This window comes from Rhinolophus ferrumequinum, chromosome X (genome assembly GCF_004115265.2).
Source record: "Rhinolophus ferrumequinum isolate MPI-CBG mRhiFer1 chromosome X, mRhiFer1_v1.p, whole genome shotgun sequence".
Lineage (NCBI taxonomy): Eukaryota > Metazoa > Chordata > Mammalia > Chiroptera > Rhinolophidae > Rhinolophus > Rhinolophus ferrumequinum.
Window position 1 is genome coordinate 99,714,781 of NC_046284.1, and position 25,384 is coordinate 99,740,164.

At 35.2% G+C, this 25,384-nt stretch overlaps 1 protein-coding gene across 6 annotated transcripts in view; it reads left to right on the forward strand.

Annotated features, from left to right (window-relative positions):
* The window catches only part of DMD (dystrophin), a 2,143,628-nt gene that overhangs the window by 273,264 nt on the left and 1,844,980 nt on the right, over positions 1-25,384 (forward strand). For all 6 annotated transcript variants that reach the window (XM_033109718.1, XM_033109734.1, XM_033109713.1 and 3 more), the window contains exon 2: positions 21,685-21,746. In XM_033109718.1, coding sequence (XP_032965609.1) covers positions 21,685-21,746 — 62 coding nt within the window. The remainder of the gene's footprint in view (positions 1-21,684; positions 21,747-25,384) is intronic.

Sequence of the window (25,384 nt, forward strand, 5' to 3'; positions counted from 1 at the left end):
TAGTAACAATTTTGCAATTGTTACATTAACAGTTTTAATTGCTTATGACTTGTTTCTAGTATTTCTATTTGACTCTTATAGTTTCCATCACTGTGCTGAAATTTCCCATCTGTTCATGCACATTGTCCACCTTTTCCTTTAAAATCTACATGAATCATCAATAAGAGGTTTTTGTTTTTGTTTTGTTTTGTTTTCCTGTTTTATCAGTCAGAGTTATTTGAATGTCCTCAACTAATAGTTCCAATGTATAGGTTAACTCTGAGTCTGATATATATTTATGGCTTTCTCTCATGACGGTGGGTATACTTTGTTTGCTTCTGCATATCTCTCTTTTTGTGTGTGAATGTTAGACATTGTGTATGGAAGAACATAAAGGATGAAGTAAACATATTTAATCAAGGAAATGGACACGGCTCTTTTTATGTCACCCTGTTAATGTGGGCATTTGAGTCAGTGGAGTTAATATTAGGCTGGATTTAGGTTTTATTTTTGCTATAGCATCCTGCAGAGCACCACAGACTTCAAATTCCTCCACTGTTGGCTGCTGCTATCCTGTGCTTAGTTTGGTGCCTGGAGTGCTAAAGGGAGTTCTCTGTTCCTGTTCAATCCTCAGCTTTTAGCAGACTTGCCCCCCCTCCAGTAATAATACACCACTGCTTTGCTTCTGTGCAGTATTATGGGTATTCTCTCCCTCTCCCAGGGATAAGCATTTTTTGCTTCTGTTCTCTTCATCCCAAATAGCAGATCTTTGCCTAGACCCAGGGATAGTAGAGTTTCCTACCTTTCTTTCAATGGCTTAAGGCTTTTGCTCCCTAGAGGAGAAGGAGAGAAGAGTGTAGAAAATGGGTTTGATTACATGCTTATGCATCACGTTGGGGGTGGGGGGCTTCCTCTCATCTCCTGGCCTGCCCCTACCCTTTCTTGCAAGTACTCAATAGAGGTCTGTGGAAAAGAATTCCAGAGTGAGTGCAGACTCCTTCAGTCTGCATTCCCAAGCATTCTAAAATTTCATGCCAGCCTATACTTGACTTTTAAGAACTGTTTACAAGTTTAGCCATTTTCTCTTACCTGTGCCCATATAGACTACCTCTTTCCCTGGTGCTCTGTCAAAGAAAAAAAAAATTCATGTGCCCAGTCTTTCCTAGGAGAGAATTGTCACATTTGGTAGTTCAGCTCACCTTGTTCTCTTGGGGCTGCACTTCTCTGATTGGCTCAAAGAAAGCATGCTTTTGTAGATTATTCACTCTTTTCTCGTTGGGTAGAGCAACGCTTTCATATAGCATTATACAACTTAAGCAGAGGTGGAACTTGATTATGATGTAGAACCCCAAAGTGTTTTAGTCTCTTGGAAACATCCACATTCAATATGTTAATGATTATAGTCACCCTTATTTTAGATGGAAACACTCAATGTCCTTATTTCTATTTGAGAAAGGCTAGTTTGGAAAAGGGATATTTCAACAATTGAATTTAAACAAACATTCATTGAGGACCTCTTATCTTTGTGTCACCCACTGGAAAATGTTGCGATAAAAAATTGAAAACAATAATTGTCCCTTGTCTTTCAAAACTTTTTTAATTGACAGACAACATATAGGAGCAAAGATACTCATGTGTGCTTTATCTCTATTCTTTTTTTCATTGGTGACAAGTAAATGACAAATGAACTAATAAATAATTAGAAACTAATCATGAACCGTTGGATAACTCAGTTCAGGTCACAAAAGATGGTTTCAAAGGCTTTGGGGATATTTGAATAATTTATGAAGCCTAATTTTGATGTTGAAACTAAGATTTGGCATATTTTCCAAAGTTGAACTTGAAGGTAGAACCTGGTCTCCTGGCCTTTTGAAGTTGGGGTGAGGCGGGACCGAGGCAGTAAGAGGGACACAAGGATGAGGAAAGGAGTGTGATATTGCCTGATGGCTCTTTCTGAACAGTAGAGTCACCAGGGATTCTAAATGAATTCCAGTTTTAAAGTTGAAACATGGAGGAAGGGCCCTGCAATTTCATATATACATGAAGTAAATTACTCAGTTTTGTGAATAATGGAGGTCCTTAAAATTTTTTTTTAAACCAAGATGCCTCTAGCAACACATAAGAGAGAATATGGATCTCCTGTGGGCTGGTTAAAATAGCCTTAGGAAGATGGCAATGTTTTCTTAGTTTAGTAATTCACTAGATAATATAGAAAAAAATGTTCACTCTTTTTAAAAAAAATTCCTGTTCAAATTCACATATCTACAGTAACATAATTCATATTCCATCACATCCCTTCAAGGATGCTCACACCAAAGTTTGAACATCTCAAGGCAGGTAGTCGGTTTGAAGCATCCATCCCAAATCTGCATAGGGAGCTGAGGTAGCAAGAATGACCCATGGACAGTGAAATGTCTACCCATGCTCAGGTCCAGACAAGCAAACAAAGATAAGTGCAAAGGACCAAAAATGTTAAATAGGAGAAAAATAAAAGTAGGCATTCATTTATTTTCTTTCTTATGGAGTTTATAATAAGGGTAATTATTTCCATTTGTATTAGTTGCAGGGAAATTTTAACATTCTCTGTACTGACACAAACTTATTTCTTAATCCTTTTCATCTTTTCATAATGATGCACATGAGGTTGCTGGAGGTTTGCACTAATGCAAAGTGATGAGCTGTAACCTAAAATTAACCATGAAAATAAAGTTGAAATTTCATGCATACATTTCTATTTGTCATCTGAGGAAAACCATTGGACTGCTAAAATATGAAATTTCAAATACCCTTCTTATTATATTAGAATGCAAAATTGAATGGGGATTTGTAGTTTTTTCACAGTAGAAGCATTACACAAAATAATAAAATATATTGCTATTTTGAAATTTAACTGTCCTTGGCATTTTGCATTTAAAATATTGTTGTCTAGAAAAGTTAAAGGGAGACCTTTCTAAAATACGTATATTTTGATTTTACCATTTCATTCGGCGTATCATTTTGCAAATTTAATGACATTATTAATATGTTTATTTTATTGATGAAACTAAATCAAAACGGTTTCTGTAATTAGTGGTTTCCATAAAATAAGCACATTAAGAGGAAATCATACTTCTGGTTATGGTACACCAATTTCCTTTTCTATTTTAGAATACTTATGCTACCTTTCATGTTTTATTTTTATATATACCTTACCGAATGTAAAATTCATTTTGTTATTTACCACAGATCCTGTTAAAGAGAGAAACAGTATTATTTAACTATAAGCAAGAAACTAAACTAGGATTACAAGTTTTTCATTGCTAATGATTTTTTTTTCTCATTAAATCTGGGTCTAATGAAACTAAACAGAAAGTTCTGGTTGGATTCCTTGGTCACCCCTATCTGTGTTTGTGAATTCTTATAATTGGCATGAATTGAAAGTTCTTATTGTCACTGATAGTAACCCAGAGACCATTCTAATTTGGGTTTAAATGGCCCTATGCAGACAAAAATATCTGAACAAAGCAAAACAGCCTCATGTGTTCATGGCAGATAAATACCAATTAAGTCCTAGAAATGACTTCAGTTTTGTTTTTTTCCGGTGTGGTTTTAGGTTGAGGTTTTTTTCCCCCCTTGAGTTTGCAGATAGAGTATCACAACCTTACAAGAGGAAGGAGATCATATTCCCATCTGAGTGTGAGATGGAAAAATTATACGAAATAAAACTGATTTCTCTGTTCAGCAGCAAACTCTATTACTTGAGTGTTATATTAATTAGGACACTTGATTGCAAGTAACATATACGAAATTTGAACTAGCTTTATCAACTGTGGAAGTGATTCTAAAAGATAAATTTATCCTAAGGATTAAAGGATTTCTCAAGGAAGGCAAGGAGAGACTGCAGTTGTGCCTCAAGAAAATGCTGGAAGCAGGCAATCGAAAGCTCTCAAGATTCTATGTCACATCTCCTTCTCTCTGCACCATCTCTTTTATTGCAGACTGGCTTTCCCTGTTTCTCCCATGGCAGAACAGGATTACCCATATCCCCCGTCAAAGCATTCAGGGAGAGCCTGACTCAACTCTAAGTGCCAAGTCTGAATTCTTGTGATGTCTGTCAATATATGTACTTACATTCATGCATAAGTAGATAGCGACGTAGGCATATGTCTACAAATTAAATTCATACTTAAAATATTCAATGTAGACTAAAATGTAGCATTGTAGACCTTCTCATCCATTACTAGAAGGATTGTGATTTTAGTATACAGTATTTTTGAGAAGTAATTTGAAAATATGTACCAAGAAGTATAAAAATAATTATTCACTTAGATCCATTAATGTAATTTTTTAGAATCTTTGCTAAGGCAATAACCCCATATTTGGATAGAGAATTGTCCATGTAGATATTAATTACACCATTATTTTAATAGCAAGATTTGAGAAACCATTTTCAAGGTTTCCAAAAAAGGCAGAATGGTAGTTTTCATGAGGCCATTTGATACATTTAGCTATTTAAATGGTGTTTTGACAACATTGGAAAACCCTGGTTGTAATTTTAAATGAGGATAGCAGGATATCCTCTATCCACTAGTTTCACAAGTGTAGTCCTATCTCTAAACTCATAATGTCCACATTAAATATGTACAGCTTTTGTTGGTCAGTCATACCTTTATAATTCAATAAAATGGTTTCAAAAATAAATGTAATCAAAACTGATGAAAAGGAAAGAAAGGGAAAAGAAATAATGTTCTGATAAACATTGAAATGGTAGAGAATGTCTAGGTTCTGTATTTAACCCCTTGTCTTCAATTAAGGTAGAACTTATTTATAAATGCAATGCAATGTTTAGTGAAAGTTGCATGATACTTATTTTTAATATCCTATAATCTGGAAATTTCTTCAAATGGCATAATAGTGAGTTTAATTGTGTGACTTGAAAGTCAAAATAAATTAATGAAAGAAAAGAAAACAATAGATGCAGTGTCAGAGAGAATTTTCAGTTAAGATAGTGGAGTAGGAGAATACTGTGCTTGAATTCTCTCAGGACCACATCAAGATTACAACGAAACTAAACAACAACCATCAATGAGAATTGCCTGAAGTCTAGATGAACAGAAATCCTACAACTAAGGATATACAGAAGAAGCCATGTCAAAACTGACAGGAGGGCTGAAGATGCAGAACAAGCTGGTGCCACACCCACATGTGGCAGTTAAAAATAAGGAGAGATATCTTGGCTGTGGAGGTTCCCCACCCTCCCAAGGAGTTCCACAGTAGTCTCCTCAGCCCAGGGTTTCAGTGCCAGGGAGAGAAGTCCCCATAATTTCTAGCTGTGAAAACCAGTGGAGATTGTGGCTGAGTGAGATGAGGGTGGCTATAGTCCCAGGCACTCCACTTACAGGGCCTATGCACAGACGTCCTGCTGACAGACTCACTCTGTCTGAGCTCCAGTGCTGGAACAACAGCTCTAAAGCCACCAGGGACATATGTCTGGTTTCAGGTCAACGGATGGAGGGGCAGTTTTCTCCCAGAAAGAAGTACTGGGAGAAGCCATTTTTCCTTTGTTGAGCCCTCCATTCACCCAGCATGCAGAAGCAGGTGGCGGCCATATATGAGTATACATCAACCTGTCTAACATTCTTTGCCCTGCCCTGAGACCCCACCCAACTTGCGGGCCCACCCACGCTGCTTCCAGTGGCTTTTCCATACAAAGGGTTTATCTTGGCTCATGCTTCAGACATTCCTAAAACCTCTCAAAGGGTCGTGAACCCCAAACCAGCAGCATCTGGCCTTCATACCTCTTGCTAAGCAACCCCAAGCCCAGCGCAAGTGGCAGCCAGCCTCAGTTCTCAGCTTAGCCTCTCCCAGCCACCTCCAAGCCCAGCGAAGGTGGAAGACATCTGCAGATTTCTTTGTGGCTCATTCCAGATGGCTTCAGGCAGGGCACAAGCTGCTGTTGAACTTGGCCTGCCTTAAGGCACCTCCCAGTTAGCCCCCAGGCTGGCATGCCTGGTGGCCTGCTTCAGACCCACCCAGAGTGCCACTCAGCTGCCTTAGCAGACGACACACCCAAAAGGCACACTGGGCAGGCACCAGAGCCCAGCTAAAGCATTATGTCTATACTTATGTCAATACTTAGCATCATGAAATATCACAAAAGAGGCTGTGCTCTTCTCAGAAAGGACCTTGCAACAAAATGGATCATAAGAAAACTGCATCTATGTATACTTAGACATGAGAAGGTAAATAATAATAATAATAATAATAATAATAATAATAATAAGTGCCTAAACCTAGATAATTGAAGAATAATTATCCAAGGGAATATGAAGAAAGCCCACTATTTCTTAGGCTGGTTAGGGAGAGTAGCAGAAGCCTGTATAACTACACTTCTTTTCAACCCATTTACTATGTGTAGATCCCTAGAAAGAATGATATATTAGGGAGAGGGAAAACGAGCAGAACATTCCTTAAATAAGCATCGAAAAAGCCACATTTGGGGCAAAATAATACATGTTGGCCTATTACATGCCTGTGCTCTTGAAAAAATAAAACATGGATCATTCATAAGATTAAGTGACAGAGGACTGTCTTTATGTTTCATCCAACATTTTTCAAACCGTGGATCCCTTTGGAAATCTACTAAAGACTGCAGACTCTCATTTGTATGCACTCATAAAATTTTGCTCACAGTTTTAAGAATTCACCCCATAGTCGTATTAAAAGTCCTTGGATCTCAGGATAAGAAAAACAGTATTTACTTATTTGGGGCCAATTTTTATGCTCCTTAAAAGTAATGGCTCATTTAATCCTCACAACAACACTGTGAGATACCTATTATTTGTATAGCTATTTGACAGGTGAGGAAACTAAAGAGAGAAGATCCATAAATAACTCAAGGAAACCCAGCTAGGAAGGGGCAGGGCTGGACTTTGAATCCAGTCGATATGGCTCCAGAGCATGTGTGCTTAATAAGAATGCTATGTTGCCTCCTGAGAAAAACACTAGCTTAAAGAATCAGATGATAGAATTATAGGTCTGGAGAAATGCATGGAGATTATCTTCATATATATATATATATATATATATATATATATATACACACACACACACATATATATATATATATATATATATATTTTTTTTGAGGAAATTGGGTTCCAGGTAATTAAATGATTAACTGAAGTCCACAGGTCTCGTTAGTATTAGAGCTAGGAGTCAAGTGGGAATTCACCCAAGGCTTAGGGCAGTGCTGCATCAGCACTATTGTTATGATTATTTAAGGCAAGGAAACTGAGGCACCCTCCTAATAAGTAGCAGCAGAGCTAACATTCACAGTGAAATAGTCTGGTTCACAGCAAAAATCTCTAGACTATTTTAACTTAGAAAAGCCATACCTTTATAATCTGTGTAGTAGAAATTTATCATAATAAAAGTAATCTTAAAATGGAGAAATTCTAATGTCTTTTCTTCTTTTTTTAAATTAAAATTTATGGGGGTGACAATGGTTAGTAAAATTGCATAGGTTTCAGGTGTAAAACTCTGTAGTACATCATCTGTATATCACATTATGTGTTCACCACCCAGAGTCAGTTCTCCTTCCATCACCATATATCTACAACCCCCCTGTCCCCTTACCCTCTGATAACCACTAAACTATTGTCTATGTCTATCAATTTTTGGTTTTTGTTTGTCTTTTCCTTTGTTGCTTTCAGTTTTTTATCCCACATATCATTGAAATCATATGGTTCTCGACTTTCTGTCTGACTTATTTCACTTTGTCTAATAATCTCAAGATCCATCCATGTTGCTGCAAATGGCACTGTTTCATAAAACATAGGTACTAAACTTATGGACCTTGGGTTCAAAGAGGATTTTATAAATTTGACCTCAAAGGGAGGGGGAGTAAAAGCTAAAATAAATGAATGGGACTATATCAAACTAAAAATCTGCACAGAAAAAGAAACCATTAACAGAATAAAGAGGCAACCAACTGAATGAGAGAAGATATTTGCAAACGATGCCTCCGATAAGGGGCTAATATCCCAAATATATAAGGAACTCATACAACTCAACAACAAAAAAACAACCCATTTAAAAACTGGGCAGAGGACCTGAATACACATTTCTCCAATGAGGACATACAGATGGACAACAGACATATGAAAAGATGTTCAACATCACTAATCATCAGAGAAATGCAAATAAAAACTACAATGAGATATCACCTCACCCCAGTCAGAATGGCTATCATCAACAGGACAAATAATAAGAAGTGTTGGAGAGTCAGTGGAGAAAAAGGAACCTTCATACACTGTTGGTGGGAATGCAGACTGGTGCAGCCGCTATGGAAGGCAGTGTGGAGGTTCCTCAAAAAATTACGAATAGAATTACCATATGACCCAGCAATCCCTCTCCTGGGTATCTACCCAACACATCTGAAAACATTTATCTGTAAAGATATATGTACTGATGTTCATTGCAGCACTGTTTACAGTGGCCTAGACATGGAAACAACCAAAGTGTCTTTTGATAGATGATTGGATAAAGAAGATGTGGTGTATATATACACAGTGGAATACTACTCTGCTATAAGAAAAATTCTAAGGTCTTTAATTTACAAATTTTAGAAATTTTGTAGGTTCTGCTTTATAATTATTAAATGTTCTGTAATCAAAAAGTAATGTTTGCAGTGTGCTACAATTCATGTACATCTCATGATTACATCTCATGTATAGTATTAGAATAGAAAGCCATGCACACAGAGAAATACAAAACTGTTCACAGTTTATAGAATGGTCATAGGGGAAAGCCATTTGCCAATTTCCTCTAAGTCTTACATAATGACTAGAACAGAGTATTTATAAACATAAGACGAAGAAAACTATAGTTAAGAAAAGCTCTTTTTAGACGCAGAAAATTCCTTTAAAACGTCAAACCTGTCTACAGTTTGTTAAATGTTATGTTGTTTGTAAGAATCCAACTTTTCACTGCTAAATTTCTAAATCTTTTATAGTTCTAAGTCATATATTCCTCTATAAGTTCAGTGCAATTGTACCAAAGTGCAAAACAGAGATGTTAGTTCAGGAACTTTTTACAGTTACTTAATTTACATGCTAACCTAAATTCACATCAACTTAAATAAGTCATTCACAACATAGATCAAACTTAACCATTGCTATTGAGCACTGAGGGAAGTGTTCTCGGTGTAGTCCTGTCACAGATCTTAGAAAAGAAATAAGTACTTTGTTTTTAATCCAATGGCAAGATCAACTTGCGGGGGGTGGGGGGGAATCTTTCATTAGGAATCTTGGAAGAAGCTGTCAGTAACCACTTATCATCAGTATTAGCAACCTTGAGCTGAATAAAAATTGATTGTGGGACTCTGTACTCTCTGCTGTGCCACTTGGATCATCTATTAGCATTGGCACGTGATTAACTCTCAGAACTGTCTCCTCCTTTGATTAGCTCCCAAGACTTCTTTTGTAGTATCAGTCATAATTTTCAGAAATCTGTCCTAAAAGACAGAGTCTAATGTTCTTTCACTGACTGAAAAATTTTCCCCTGTTTATGCTGGAAAATGTTTGGCCTTTATTCTATTTATACTTTTTGGCTTCATCTTCCACACGCACTGGCTGAAGACTTCCTTATTTAGTGAAGAGGGAATGAATGATTACTCTTAAGCTTTATTTCTGTTTTAAGTGCTTTCTGCATTTGACACAAGGTGTAAAATGAGCAGTCTCGGTACTGACTATTGCTGTTACAATAACTCACCAAGTTTCCTTAGTACATACTCTCCCCTTAAAGCACCTTCTAAATTAAGTTCAGTCTATGCAAATACTCAACTGCATGTAAGAAAAACATGCTTGCTTGAATGTTTAAATTGTGCATGGTATGGTAAGGGGAAATGAAATGCCAATATAAAAAAAGACAATATATTCTAAATGGAAGACGTTCAGAGAGTTTTTAATACTTGACTTAAAACCTATACATTGATTTATTTTAAATTTAAACAATTGAATAAAAATCTGTGTAAAGTGAAGATGCTATATAAAGTCCACTATTATTATATTTTATTCTATACACATTTACTATTTACTTGGTATGTTAGTCAGTTTTATTCTAGGGTGATGCTTCATAAAAAATCCAAATCTTTGTGATTTGCAAGAACAAGCAGTGTCTGCTTCAATCTTGGTATTGGGGTCAGATCAGCTGCACACGTGTAGCTCTCCTTTTGGGAACATAGTCTACTTGAGGCATTTATCTTCCACTGGCAAACGGAGGAAGAGCCAAGGGGAATGAAAACACATCAGAATTCTTACATTCCTAGCTCAGAACTTACACACTGTTATGTGTGCTCGTGTTTTATTGGTGAAGGCAAGTCAAATGATTAAGCCCGTATCAATGAAGTGGGAAGTATAACTACCTAGGGTGATCCGGGCCAAGCAGGGAGAGGGAAGAACAAATCCTGAGCAAATAATGAAATCTGCCAACCTGCCCACACATTTTTAAAGCAATTAACTATATAGTTAGAAATAATAATTATCTATATTGACTCTTATTTTGTACTAAGTCTTTGCTTAAGACTGCACCTGACGCTTTAATTGGATACTTCATCAAAACAAAACTAGGAGTTTGTTAGTATGATTATTTCCATTTTACAGACTAGAAAACTGAGGCTCAGTGTTACTTAAGAGATGCCTAAGGTTAGCTAGTACAAGATCAAGTCAAGTAAGTTAGGCCCATTGCCCATATGGGTGAGTTTGAATTAGTCAGAAAGCTGACTCAAACAGGTGCTGGTAGAGGTAGTTCCTTTGGGAGTGACTCACAGTGGCATAAGGGAGGAATAAGGGAAATGAGTAGAGAAGGGAGAACAGACAATAGAGATGCTACTGTGGGCCATTCTGAAATCAGTATCTCATGTAACCCTTGGAGAGCTTTAGAGAACATGACCAACAATTTTCACACTGGGCTTTTTATCCATAGATTTCTGTCTCTCATTTACTAAGGGTTGTACCTGAGGGAATTAAATCTGTCACTTCTGGGCTGCCCCTGCAGATGGGCTCACCAAACTCTCCTAGAATTGGAAAAAGCCCTAATGCAAAGAAGCAGAGAGATGTGAACGCATGAGGTGGGAAATCTTCCGCAACCACAGAATGTGTTCACAGTTACAGGTGAACTCAGGTTGGGCCAAGGAAATAAAGCGTGAGGCATGAGCTATATACCTACTGTGCCATTTGTTTTTAACATTGACTTCATAGTACAAGTTTAGCAACTATATCTCATGATTTCAATATACCTTTAGAGTACACCCAAAAATGGACTCTGTGTTTTAGCCATTCTCTGTTACAAAGCATCTCGTTGCTCCAGACATTTGGAAATGGCTATTGTGCACTTTGGCTGATGGCTTTCCTTTTTATGATATTTGAAAATAACTATTTTACAATCCATTAAAACTGGTAAATGCATATCGCAGAATAATGCATTTATTTTGTTTTTAGTAGAGAAAGTATTTCAAAAATAAAATTGTCTAGGCCGAGGAATGGAAGCAGGTATCTAGTCAGCGGTTCTGCCACTGTATTCAACTATTTAATTTCACCTCTAAATTACATCAGAGGCCTTGATCTTATTTTGATTTATCGTGCCATAATTAGTCCATGATTATTATTTTTAACTAAAATAAGGGATCTTTTTCATGACACATTGCTAAAGTATGTTTCAAGTCTGCATACTAATTAATAGTAACTTATTTATATCCATAACAAGTCTACACCCACCTATATTCATGTTTAAACGAGACGAGATATTTGAAACCACTTTGTAAATTATAATGTACCACAGAAATATTCGTTATTCCCATCATCACTAAACATAGATTTCATTCTTCTTGGCATGAGGAGGTATAATTTATACTAATACCATTCCATATTTTTTCTTTCTCTTTCAAATCAAGAAGACTCTAATTGCTGCACGTTTATAAATACTAAAAGAAAAATCCTCCTAATTGTTCATATGGCTGCCACCTTAGGAATTGCGTCTATTTTACAAGATAATTTGATTTATACAGATGGCTCACAAGAAGTCGTGGTGTATCCAGGAATAAATGTTTATAGGTTTTCTCTATTTTTTTCTTTAATCTTTTCAGTATCAATACGTATCATATGTCTGTCACATTCCGTCTTCACAATCCAGCACCACTGTTAGTTCTATGATACACATGGAAACAATGAGATACAGAGAGGTTAAGTAACTTATCTAAGGTCATAGAGCTAATGAGAAGTGACCTGCGGTTTGAACCCAAGCTATTTGATGCTGAAGTGAATGTGTTTAATCACTGGCCTATACTTTACCTGATACATACTCTTAGTATCCGAATAAAATTTGAAAGCAACAGAATGAACCATTTGTACCGTCTACCACATGGCACTCTGTTTTCCAACTCATGCCACTGAGTCCATTTTCGCACACTCTTGGAATTCTGACTTCTCTTCTATTTTAATATGATACTTCTGTTTCATTGTTGTTATGCTTTACTTCATGGTAACTTCTATAACCATATACATAAAAATATTTGTGTAATTCTTGGTTTGTGTTTTCAATATATATGGTGTTAATGATTGTTTTTATTAATATGCAATTATGTGATTATGTAAGGTTCTGGCCGTAACTCCATTTTGCTAAAATAGCATAAATTATTATGATTAAGTGGCAGGGGGTGGGAGAGAACTTTTATTCAATATGAGCTGACACAGCTGTTCAAATTATTTTTTGGGTCCATCCACTCCCTACAATAAAAGGCAATTGACCTACATGAGAAAGAAGTAATATTTACAGGGTTGCTAAAGGGTCAGGCAGGTCATGGTAGCATTTTACATTGTGTTAGGAGCCAGGTAATCATGAAGGATGAAATAAAGGGCAATTTCATCATCTTCCAGAATGTAATTTACCCAGAAGAATCAAGGCAGATTTTTTTGCAAGAAATATTCTTTATTTTCATTTTTAAATTCTACATAGTGATGAAAATATATACTTTAGTCCCAAGGCCAAATTTTGGGAGAAGATATGGAAAAGTGATCTAATCCTTGGTGGGTGCTCAATAGATTTTTTGGAAATGAATTGGTGATTAAAACAGAAGGTTTATAATTAACGAAGCAATTCGAGCAGTATGGTGAAGTAGAGGGGAAAAGCATTGGCCTGGGACTCATTTGATCTCAGATTTAATTGTCATATTGGTTACTCATTTGATTTACTCAACCAACTCTTATGAAGTACCTATTTCTGCTTGAATATCCCATATTGGGTGCCAGGAGTTACAGAGACGTAATTGTCTTCCCATCTAAGTGTGGTCACATATAGAGGTTGATGGGTGGTATATGGGCTGCATTACAGAAGAGAGTAATGTGTGTGTGTGTGCGTGTGTGTAAACATCCATATAACAATGATACAGTTTGAAAAATGCTAAAGTGTATGTATATATCAGAACAATTGATTGATTAGTTGTGCCAAGGACAGGAGGGTGATTGCAAAAATCCAACAGTTGAACCTGATCGTAAGAGCGAGAGTCCTCAAGTCACATTCCAGGGACTGCACGAATAAAGGACTAAAGAAAGTGGGTAGCTTATTCATGAAGACATTTGGCTTGTATGTCTAGGGAAGACCTGGTAGGTATGTGTGTAGAAGGGTCCACAGGTATGTGTAAATGCCAACTGGCATGATGGATATGAAGTTTAGAAAAATATTTGGAGTCAAATTGTGAAGGCCCTTATATGCCGTTCTAAATGATCTGGCTTTAACCTCAGGACAAGCATTTCTCAAACTTGAATAATGACTCAAGAGTTACTTATTTGGTTACCAGATGAATCGTGATGCCTTTAATTGACAGGAGGAGTAGAGTACGTGAATTTATTTGGGAAGATGAATGACATAGTTAAGGTACCTGCAGGACATGTAGGTGGAGGTATTAACTAGAGCCAGCTCTGTCAGTATGAAACACAGGACATTGATCAAGATGAAAAATATCGATTTAGGTATCATCAATATAAATATATGTGGTGGTTAAGGTGGAGGAGGGAGTCCGTTTGCTTGAGGGAGTCCGTTTGCTTGAGAAGAATTAACATAATAGACCAAAAAAAGAAGAGACGAACAATATATAGGACCCTGCGAGAATGCCAATATTTCCAGGGTAAATGGCGAATAAATCAGTGAAACAGATTAGGAGACAGCCTTTGTGTTGGAGAACCAGGAGACAGTGATATTTCAGAAGATCAGAAAGTTTGTGCGCACTTCCTAATGGCATTCACTATAGGGGCTTCGGTTACTCCGTGCCACTTGGCTCGCATCTCCTAAATCTTTATTTTCAGCTCAGATTTGTCTCTTGTGCTTCAGGATCCTATATCCAAATGCATACTACACATATTTTCCTTCTTGTCTCAAAACCCCCAAAACTCAGTATGTCCCAATGCTTCCCATACTCTCGTTATAGATACAGATCCAGGCATTCTTCTTCCTGGGATCTCTAGACTCCAATGTGAGTAATGTCACTGGCTGTACCTCTCCCAAATCCCCTGCCTCCACATTTAATTAATAACTAGTTCTTATCAGTGATACCTATTAAATATACCTTGCCTATATATACCTCTCTCTAGTCTCACTGCTGTTCACCAGTCTAGGCCATCATCCCTTCTCATATAGATTAGAGTTATAATCGGCTAATTGTTCTTCTTGTTTCCAGTCTAACCTCTTATATTCTCCATAGTGTGAAATCCATTTCTAAAATACAAATCTATATTGCCCTTCCCCTACTTAAAATTCTGCTCTGGTTTCTAACTGCCTTCTGGCTAAAGTTTAAGGCACTTCATAATTTGGCTGACAATTATGTCTCTTTTTTCTAGATTCTTCTTTGCCACTTTCATCCTGCTCCTCCTTCTCTGGTTCCTTGAAAGGACCATGCTCTTCCTCTCACATCCTCATAGTTACACCTTCTTCTTTCATTGTCTGGAGTTCTTTTCCAGTTTGTTTGCTCCTATACTTTTAATTAACTTTCAGAACTCAGCTGAGATGTCACTTCAGCAAGGAAGCACTAGATTTTTCAAGGTAGTTTCCTTCCTAGATGCTGACAAAAACACGCTGTATTTTCTTTAGCAGGAAATTTATCTGTAGATTTCCTATCTATACTTTTTTTAGTGTATGTTTCTCTCACTATGCTATAAGGACAAAAGGGTAGGAACTTTCTCCTTTACATAGTAGTATTTCTACAATCTAGTAGGTATCTGTATGTGTTTGTCTCTTAATTGCCTTAAAGAGGAAAGGTTGGTTATGTATTAGTTTCTTATTGATGCTATAAAAATGATCACAAATTTAGCAGTTTAGAATGACGCAAATTTATCATCTAACGGTTCTTTGGTTCAGAAGTACAAAATTGGCCCCATTGGGCTAAAATTAAGGGGCCAGTAGACCTGTGTGCTTTCTGGAGGCTTCAGGGGAGAATCTGTTTTCTTGTCTTTTCCATTTTCTGGAGGCTGCCCACAGTCTTTGGCTCACGGCTCTCTTCTTCCATCTTCAAAACCGGCAACATTGAACCAAGTCCCTCTCCTATTACTGTCTGTCTGGTTCTCCTTATGTTGCCCTCTTTTCCCTTTAAGGATCCTTTTGATTACACTGGGTCCGTCGGGATAACCCAGGATAATCTCCTTATAAAAATTAGCTGATTAGCAAATCAAATTCCATCTGCAACCTTAATTCTCTTTGCCATACAGTGAGTTCTAAAACAATTTAAATTTAACTTCTTTTAAAACAAATAGTTTTTAACAAAACTTATTCACTGATTGAGGGACTAGGACATGGACATCTTTGGAAGACCGTTATTCTCTCTACCACAGGTAATGGAATTAATATATGCAGAGAAGAAAAGTGAGAAGAGGTCTGAAAAGTAAATTGGGTCTTCATTAACTTAAAATACCTTTATTGAGCACTACCATTCTATGCTAAGTGCTAGGAATATAATTATAACCCAGACAGGCACTGTCTTGGAAATTAGGCAGGATACAGGTGATGTTATTAAGAAAAACTTTTGTAGGATAATGAGCAGTGAAAACTGCGTTACATTGATTGCAGAGTGAGTGGGAAATAAGGAATCCTCTTTGACACTGGTTTTCTCTTCTTTGTCTAGTAATTTAATTATTTTAGACCTCCTCATTATAAAATGACCATGAATGTCACCTTCAGCCCTAGCAGTCTATAATCCTATGATTAAAAGCTATTACTCAGATTTAATGTAAAGCATTTTTCATGCCATTTTTCTTTGTGCTCTCATCCACTTTGCATTGCTCTTTTGTAGCATTAATAACATGGTAAATCCATTTTCTAAAAAAGTTCTGAGTTTTGGGCCTTTCTTTGTAATGTCCCAGAGTATCACATAACCTTATGTAATGTTTACCATTAATCTTCCATATTTCTAATTTCCTTTCTTCTCATTTTTGGTGGAAGCAGAGAATAAAATGACCCTAACCGCTCTTCCGTATTACTTAATAGTCCTCTTTTGAAGTGAAATAAACTCATACCCCCTTGTATTTCTTTACTATGTGTATTTTTTAACTGTTATCAACTTTAATATTTCCTTCTAAACATATATTTTTCCAGGTCACATAAGTGATGAGGCTCTTCAATTAACATATTAACTAGCACCCAGGGAAATATTATTTTTAAAAATGTTTTTTTTATACCTATTATGATGAACTGTCCTGTGTCATGAAGATAATTCTTGGTGTTCGTATAACTGGGTTGTTTTTTTTTTCTTTCAGTTTTTAAATGCTTTCACTCACACTGCCTCATCCAATAGCATATAAGCAGTCGTATCATGCAGACTCTTCATGATTTCATTCCCAACTCCCTTTATAGTTTCATTCTATACTACTCCCTTCTTGACATTTTAGAGGGCAACAAAATTGAATTACACATAATGAAGAGCACGCTCTTTGGGTTTCTTATCTCCCTGACTTTACCCTTGCTATCTCCTCAAAAAGATTCATTTTTCCCTTTGCACCTTTTTCTTTCCTTATTTTTGCTCATCCTTTAGACGAAGCCTAGCTGTCACCTTCAAGAAAATATCTTTCCTAACATCCATGTGGCTACATATCCTTTCTCTGTCTTCCTGTGAATATATGCATCCTTGTATAAAATATTTAATGTTTATCTGTAATATATCTCTTTTCTACTAAGCTGTGAACTTTGGTGAAGACAGAGTCTTGTTTATCTTTTCAGTAACTAGTGCAGGATCAGCACAAACTAAGTATTACATAAATAAGTCTATAAATTATTGCATAAATAAACAATTTCATTACAGCCCCACTGGGTAAAATGCAACGCCCTCATTTCACAGATAAAGAGAGTGAAGCCTGGTGATTTTAAGGCCACAATGCTAATAAGTTCTGCACTGAGAGTGGAAGCCAGTTGCCCTGATTTAATGTTTTCAGTTTGGCCAATGTCACTTTTGTGTAGTAACTCACTCTGGTGAATCATGACTATCACAGTTATCCCACATTTATAGGAGGGTGAGAGTCTGAGGAATATACAAGTTAATGATAGTGCCACAGGCCATTGCATTAACCCTAGAAAATATGAAGGGTGAAGGGCCAGATTTATTGAATAAAAAATGACTTTATTAGAAAGGGTTAATTCAGAGATGAAATACAATTTTTATGTCATGGTATAAAACTAATTTTACATTGCTTTTCCCCATAGAGAGAATAAAATAAAACGTTGGTCACTTTTTCCAATGTATGAAGCAGTAGTTCTTCACTCTTTGATATCTCCAGGGAACAGTTTTCCAGTAAATTTTTCAAAGAGAGACTTTCTTCCCTGCCTCTCACATGAATATACCCCGGCATATTTTTATTAGTAAAAGAAAATCAGTTATAAACAAACCCTAGAGAAAATGAAATAGACTATGTGCTCCTTGAAATGACTAAACGGGAGTATATAGATAATCACTTCCTAGTAAAGCAGATTTCAATTTATTCTTTCCTCATTCTCTTTGTTGCTGATTTCACATTAATATATCTTACTATCAACTGTGCGTCTACAGTAACGCATTTTATTAAAGGATTGGAATAGTTTCTATAAACTATAACAATTTGTATATGTGTATGTATATCAGCTTTAGATTAACTATGGATATATAACTGATCATGCTTCAAATCATCAACTTTTAAGTAATATGAGAAATAACGATGGAAATGGATAGATTCAAACATATAAAAATGTTAGCACAATAAAAATAAAATGAAAATTAAAAGGAATATGACCTCTTGGGAACCCATATTCATCCACTGACTAAAAGGAAGTACCTTAATTTACAGTAGTGATTCTTAGATTTTATGGTACGAGGATTCTTCAGCAGGGAGGTCAGTGAACCCCATGAAGCTGTATATAAATACATCCATAGAGGCATTTTTTTTCTGCAGAGAAGGATCACTATTTTATCAGACAATCAAATGGAGTCTACAACTTGAAATATTTACGAACTACTGATTTACTATCTCATTCCAATTAATTTTAAAATAACAAGTGCTCAATAAATACATGAGCAAAGAACCTAAACAAGTATTTCGACAAAAGTAGAGATATGCAGAATAAGTAAATGTGTGAAATGCTCTACTTCATTTGTAATCAAACAGATTCAAATTAAAACAAACGTCAACTGTCTCCTTATATCTAATAAAGCAGCAATCACTTTAAAAGCAAAAGCAGCAAATACTCCTATCAACAGCATAACTTTTTTTGGGAGCACTAAAAGTTGGTATGACCATTGGAAAAGCAATATGACAATATGTAGTAAAAGCCATAAAAGTTTTCATAACATTGAAATAATTTATCCTAAAAGTTTTCATAACATTGAAATAATTTATCCTAAGGCAATTATATTATATATCAGACGCTGAAAGAGAATGCATGATGATGTTCATTATGCTGGAATCTCCAATAGCCAACAAAAGGAAAGGGCAGTCCATATGATATTTATGGTAAAATAAACGAAAAAAGGCAGAATATTATTGTGGCTATGTAAAGTACATGTTTATGGGGATTGTAATGTGCAGACACAAAACTTTTGGGTGATTTGTAAATGTCAAAATATTTGCTATATGAGAAAACCGAAACAGTAAATTTCAGTTACTAAATATAAGGAGCATTGTCGTTTAAAATATTAACAAACAAATCATCCAGCATTATGAGGAAGGTTCAGTTTTCAATTCTGGATAAATCCATGCAGACATGCAGGTTGGGCCTTGTGAAATTCCAGGAGGTCAGGCATATAGATTACAACATACATGGATTGTTCAAAACAGAGTCTCTGGATTCATGGTATTTTGTATTTGTGTTGATATGTTCAGCTTTTGTGACTCTGATTATCTTATGACATTCCATATGATCTATGCAATTATAATATAAACTGATCAATGTGAAAAGCCATGGACTTTTTATTCAAATAATCTTTGTCAGGTTCATATCTGTCACTTACTAGCTTTACCCCTTCTGAACTTGTATTCTTTTCGTCTATAAAATGGTAAATTACATATGGACTTAGATGACATATGTAAAACAGCTTTGTGAAGAGTAAGGCACTATTACATTTTATATATTTTATAATAATAAAATTAGTTATATTATATCATGTTAAAGAAAATAAATGTTACTATACCAAAATAAAACATTAGCAAGTAATTCATTCAAAGTGCATTTTTCTTATATTAAGAGTAGAAGAGAGAACATCTAGTGAAGATGTTTATATGATGAAGCTCATATTTAGTGCTATTTACACAGTAGATACATAATATTTTGCACATAATGTCAAGGTTTTCCTCCTGCCTTCAATGCCTATCTAAAAATTAATCTTTGCACATATAATTGAAAACAATAAAAATATTGCTTTAGTTCCCACTTTTCACTTAAAAGCATCTGGAACAAATCTCTTCAAATGCCCTCCTACTCAGCTTTTCGTGAAGATGACTGTATATGTTTTAAAAACCCTTAAACGAATGCTTTCAAATGACTCGTTTACTCTCCCATGTCTGACAGATAGGATATGCATTCACATGTAGGAAAAAATAAGTGGAATTGCAAAGAAGGTCATTAACATTTATTTATTTTGCAAATGGTACTCAACTCCTGATCGATAGCACAATTCTAGATACACACACGCGCACGCGCCATTGAGCAATAGACTTACAGACTGGTCTTTCTACAGCAAGTCAGTGAGAATGGTTAAATTTTGACCATTTGAAATGTTCTGTTTATTTTTATTAGGTTTCAAAGCAATCTATTTGTATTTATTCACACTTGTCAACAAAGAAAAGACTTCCATATTGTAGCTATGGTTTATCTTATACTGTGTGGATAATGCTGATATTTTACCACATACACAGTAGCTTGTGAGAGTAACACTATTAAATAAGAAGAAAGTATTTTGTGATGCTAAATAAAATTTTCTCATCTATGAAAACAGTTTTAGTTTTATTGTTTATCCACTGTTCTCTTATATTGCTTAAGCGTATCTACTTATGGATTAGTAATGTGCTTCAAAAATAAACAGATATTCTTAGTGCATGGATACATTTGTCATGGGAAAGTGATTCTTTATGTCATCTGTTTTCAGGAGAAGCAATGGAGATTTATTACTGAAAAATAATTTAAGAGCAAATAGGCTTTTTTTGTCAGGGCATTTCGATAAGGGTCCTTTTGACCCATGTAAATAAAATGTGAAATCTATCCATTTTAAATCTTTCTCAGATGCACTCATTTATTGAACATTGACTAACATGATTACATTTACAGTAATTCAACGATAGGCTTTGGCTTCAAAAAAGCATTTTAATAGATTAAGATGGATGATTTTTGCTGTCCATTTGACTCAATACTAATTTCCAGCTTAGGAAAAAAAGAGATCATTTTTAGAAGTATGACTTACGTGAAGCTGTTTCTTAATAATTTTCCACCATAATCTCTTGGTATAAGAAGTCCTTGGGGATTTTCCCCTTGAATATTTATATGTAATCCATGAAGAGTATCATTTGCATTTTAATTAGGAATTTCTGGACTTTTAGATGAAAAGTGGTACTAAAACTGTTGGAGTTGTAAGGTCCCCCGCCTCCAAAGCATTGACAAATTTATTGATCAAATATTTGCTGAGCTGTTAATTTCTCCAGTGTTAGGTTCTGGGATGCAAAGATAAGTAAGTTATGCTGCTGATTATTAGGAAACCTCTTCTGTAATGGGAGGGGACTATGCTAGGGCCCCCGGTGAGAGTGTGTAGATATCACAAAAGAGAGAAAAATCATTTCTGTACTGATTGGGGGTGGGAGTAACAGAAAGGCTCAGGAGTAGTTTTTCAGAAGAAATGACAGCTAATAGGTTCTTTCGATTATACCATAGTATCTACTCATTATAGGGGAATGAATAATATTTCATTTATTTGGATGAGACTCTTTTTCAGTAATGCTTTTATATAATATTTGAATGACTGTGAAATTGAACATATCAATTATTTTTCAGATTTCATTTGGGTTTGGATATCTAGTGCCAACATCACTCATGTTTAATTTCATTTATCAATGAATTTAATGATGTATTAAAAATAAACTAATGTATAATAAAAGTTATTTGCATTCTGAAATATGAATGATATTCAGAATTACTTGTTAACTCTTATTCTTCTTTTATTTTCCATTGTAGATGAAAGAGAAGATGTTCAAAAGAAAACATTCACAAAATGGATAAATGCACAATTTTCTAAGGTAAGGATATTTTGTTACTTCTTTTGAAGATGTAATGTAAGTTGCTGAATTTTCACAATGAACTGCGTGCCTGTGTAATTTAAATGTCCATATTGTTTTTCTCATAATGTCATTTTATTTTAGCTATGCAAATCTGGGGATATTATGTTGACTTTTAATTAGCAGAATATATGGTAAAGAGACATTTTGTAAGTTGACAAAATATATCTTTGGTTCTTCTTGATAATGTGAGTTTCTTTAATGACATCGGTCATCAGAGGATTATAACAGCAATCTTCCATCGAGTAACTAGTATATGTCACAGATTATAAGATATAAGGGATTTTTATTGTTCTGAAATGATGATTTTGTTTGTCTTTCTTGGTCTTTACCAAGTTTGAGAAAAACTGATATAACTGCTTTGGGCCTATGTAGCTCCTATCACTTAGAACATGTGTCAAATAATTTAAGATGGTAAGTTTATCCTCTTTTTCTGCAGACATCAATCCACACTATTAATAAAATTTATTTTGCAAATGGAACTCAACTCATGATCCGTAACATGATTCTAGATAATTATATATTAATACAGTAAAATATCTTACCTTGAAAACTGGCAATAGGTAGGTATACAATATAAGGAGGTTTGTGTAAACTTCAAAGGGAGAAAGGCTTGGATTTACATTTAATAATTATGGATTTGGGCAAACCAAATGCTTTGTGAGTCAGTTTCCTCATCTTTCCATCAGTATGTTTGTACACATATATATTGAGTGCTTACCTAATACATCCAGATAATAGTAATATAAAGCTCGTAAAATTTGATCCCTATATTCAAGGCTTTAAGAGTGGCAAAATAGTGATAATGGTTGTTTTGCATGTTTTTTTGAGGATTAAAAGAGTTATTATATGTAAAAATTCCTGATGCAATGCCTCACGCTCTTAATATGTGTGAATTACTCGTGGGTCTGTCTCATTTTGTAAAAGTCTTGGTAATAGATCCAAAACAATCCGCTGGGAGATGTGATCTAAAAAGTATTCCCCTTACTGTAAGACAAAAGGTTTTAAACAATCATTCATTCTTTGTGATAGGCGATAGCAGAATTTTGGCATGTACTCTTTAGTATATTAGCAAGAAGTAAAGTTACTGAATTTGAACTAATCAAATTTCATTTATATTTACATACTGAATTAATAATTAGTAAATTGCTATTAGAGAGCTTTAAACAATAAACATAAGGAGGAACATATTTTAAAATTTCAACTTTTTTGCACTAACGAGGGTACAAATATTTAAAAAGAACAAGTAATAACAACACAAATGAGGTGACCGGTTAGCTCAGTTGCTTACAGTGTGGTTCTAGTAGCACCAAGGTTGCCGGTTCGATATCCACATGGGACACTGTGAGCTGTGCACTCCTTAAAACAAACAAACAAACAAACAAACCAAAAAAAAAGACACACGCACACAAATGAAAAATAAATTCAAATATTTAGGATAGGAATTCATAATTCTCAGAATATTTGCCAAATGGATATATAGGGTTTAATTGCTGTATCTACTGGCCTCATTAAAATTGTCTTATATTTGGAATTTTGAAATAAGCATTAGATATAAGCTTTCAAACAAATATATAGACAAATCAAAATTGTACAGTTTTTTTAATAGCAAATGTAGCATAATATTCTGAATCTTTTAATTAAACCAGTGAATTATTTTAATAAGGTGGGTAAACATGACCAAAGACAAACACTGTGAATCTCATTTCACAAATCTAAATAGATTATACTGCTCTATACACTGACATTTTCAGACATTTACCACAACTCACATGCTAATATACAAACCATAGTTTGATATCTTACCTTCTGTGAATGCATTGTTGACACCGCCTTAGACCTTTTTTACCCCTACCCTTATGACTGCCCGTGTTTTAAAAGCTGTGGAATAATCACATGCATGAGGGTACTGACTGTTTCTTCTCAAGTATCCTCCCCCAATTCAACTCCCACTTATTTCATTTATTTTATAAATGTTCTCCCTAAATCTATTAAAATTAAATCAGGAGAGTGACCATTCTTTCAAATATAAAAGTTTCAATTTTGGAAATATCCTAGGTATCAGGAATATAAATAAATGTTTATAAAGACAAAGGAAAAATATTTAGAGATAAAATGTGTGTGTGTGTGTGTGTGTGTGTGTGTGTGTGTGTGTGTGTGTTGATTTTTCATTTAGGGAATCTGAAAAATATATTTTCCATGTTATCTGATATTACCTTGTCAAGACTTCAGGTACACGAATAAATTACACACTTCTGAAGATAACGAGAATTAAGAGAAAACTAATTTATCCAGTTTAAGCCTCTCAGTGATACCAAAAGATAGACGGAGCTGTGAAATAATGTCATTTGACACATTCATTGCATCGCTACATGGCATTCAGCAGAATTCTAGGCCTGTAGGAGACACAACATTTGTTTAAGTTGAATCTTCTGATCTCTTGCAACTAGGGTTTCCAGGCGGGAATTCCCACTCATTCTCAGGAAGTTTATTCCCTTTCCCGTTCCCGAATCCCAAGATATAAACTGTTTTCTGTTCTCCATGATGAATCGTTTCCACAAAGTGATGGCCAATACTACCAACCACCTGGGTTCGATTGTCCCCATTTCCCGACCAACTTTTCTCAGGATTCGGGAATGGGGAAAGCGAAAACAACTTCCTGAGGACGGGCGGGAATTCCCACCTGGAAACCCTACTTGGAACCTACACGTTTGGAAGATATTGAATAATTGCTACCGTGTTTCACCGAAAATAAGACCTAGCTGGACAATCAGCTCTAATACGTCTTTCCAAGCAAAATTAATATAAGACCCGGTCTTATTTTACTATGATATAAGACCGGGTATAATATAATATAATATAATACCGGGTCTTATATTAATTTTTGCTTCGAAAGACGCATTAGAGCTGATTGTCCAGTTAGGTCTTATTTTGGGGGAAACACGGTAGAGTAACACTGAGTGGGCTGTGGGTGGTCATTACTCTGGGCTGAAATGAATTAGGAAACCATTATAAAGAAACTGTACTGACTGAGAGACTCTAAAGAAAGGAGTGTCAAAAAGCAAGACATTCCAGACAGAGAAAATGGGAACCTATTGAAGGCAGGAATGTGTGTTTTGCGATGATCGTTACTAGTGCACTAAATAAATATAATAAATGCATTTCGGTCAGTAGTATATACAATTAAATATATCCTAAGTTTAAGAAAAGAGGAAAAAATCTGAATGGAAAAGAATGTTGAAGAAGACTGTAAAAAGAGAAAAAGCAATGAAAAATTATCTGTGTGGTAAATTAGGCAAAGAAAATCACATACATAGAACAATAAAAAAATTAATATGATAAGTTAAAATGTTTATCAGTGAGGTATACACAAGCACACTTCTATAATATTTGTAAAGTATAGAGAGAGAGCAAAGTAGTTACTTGTAATTTTGTAAAGCTACATAGGGGCTATTTTAAGAGGAAAATGTGATTAAATATAGCCTTATCATTTAGCGTTATTTGAAGGCACATATTCCTTTTTAGTAAATCCAACTGATTTTTCACATTTGCAGTACCATTTTAAAATAGGCCACATCTCTTTTTTAAAAGAACTCTTC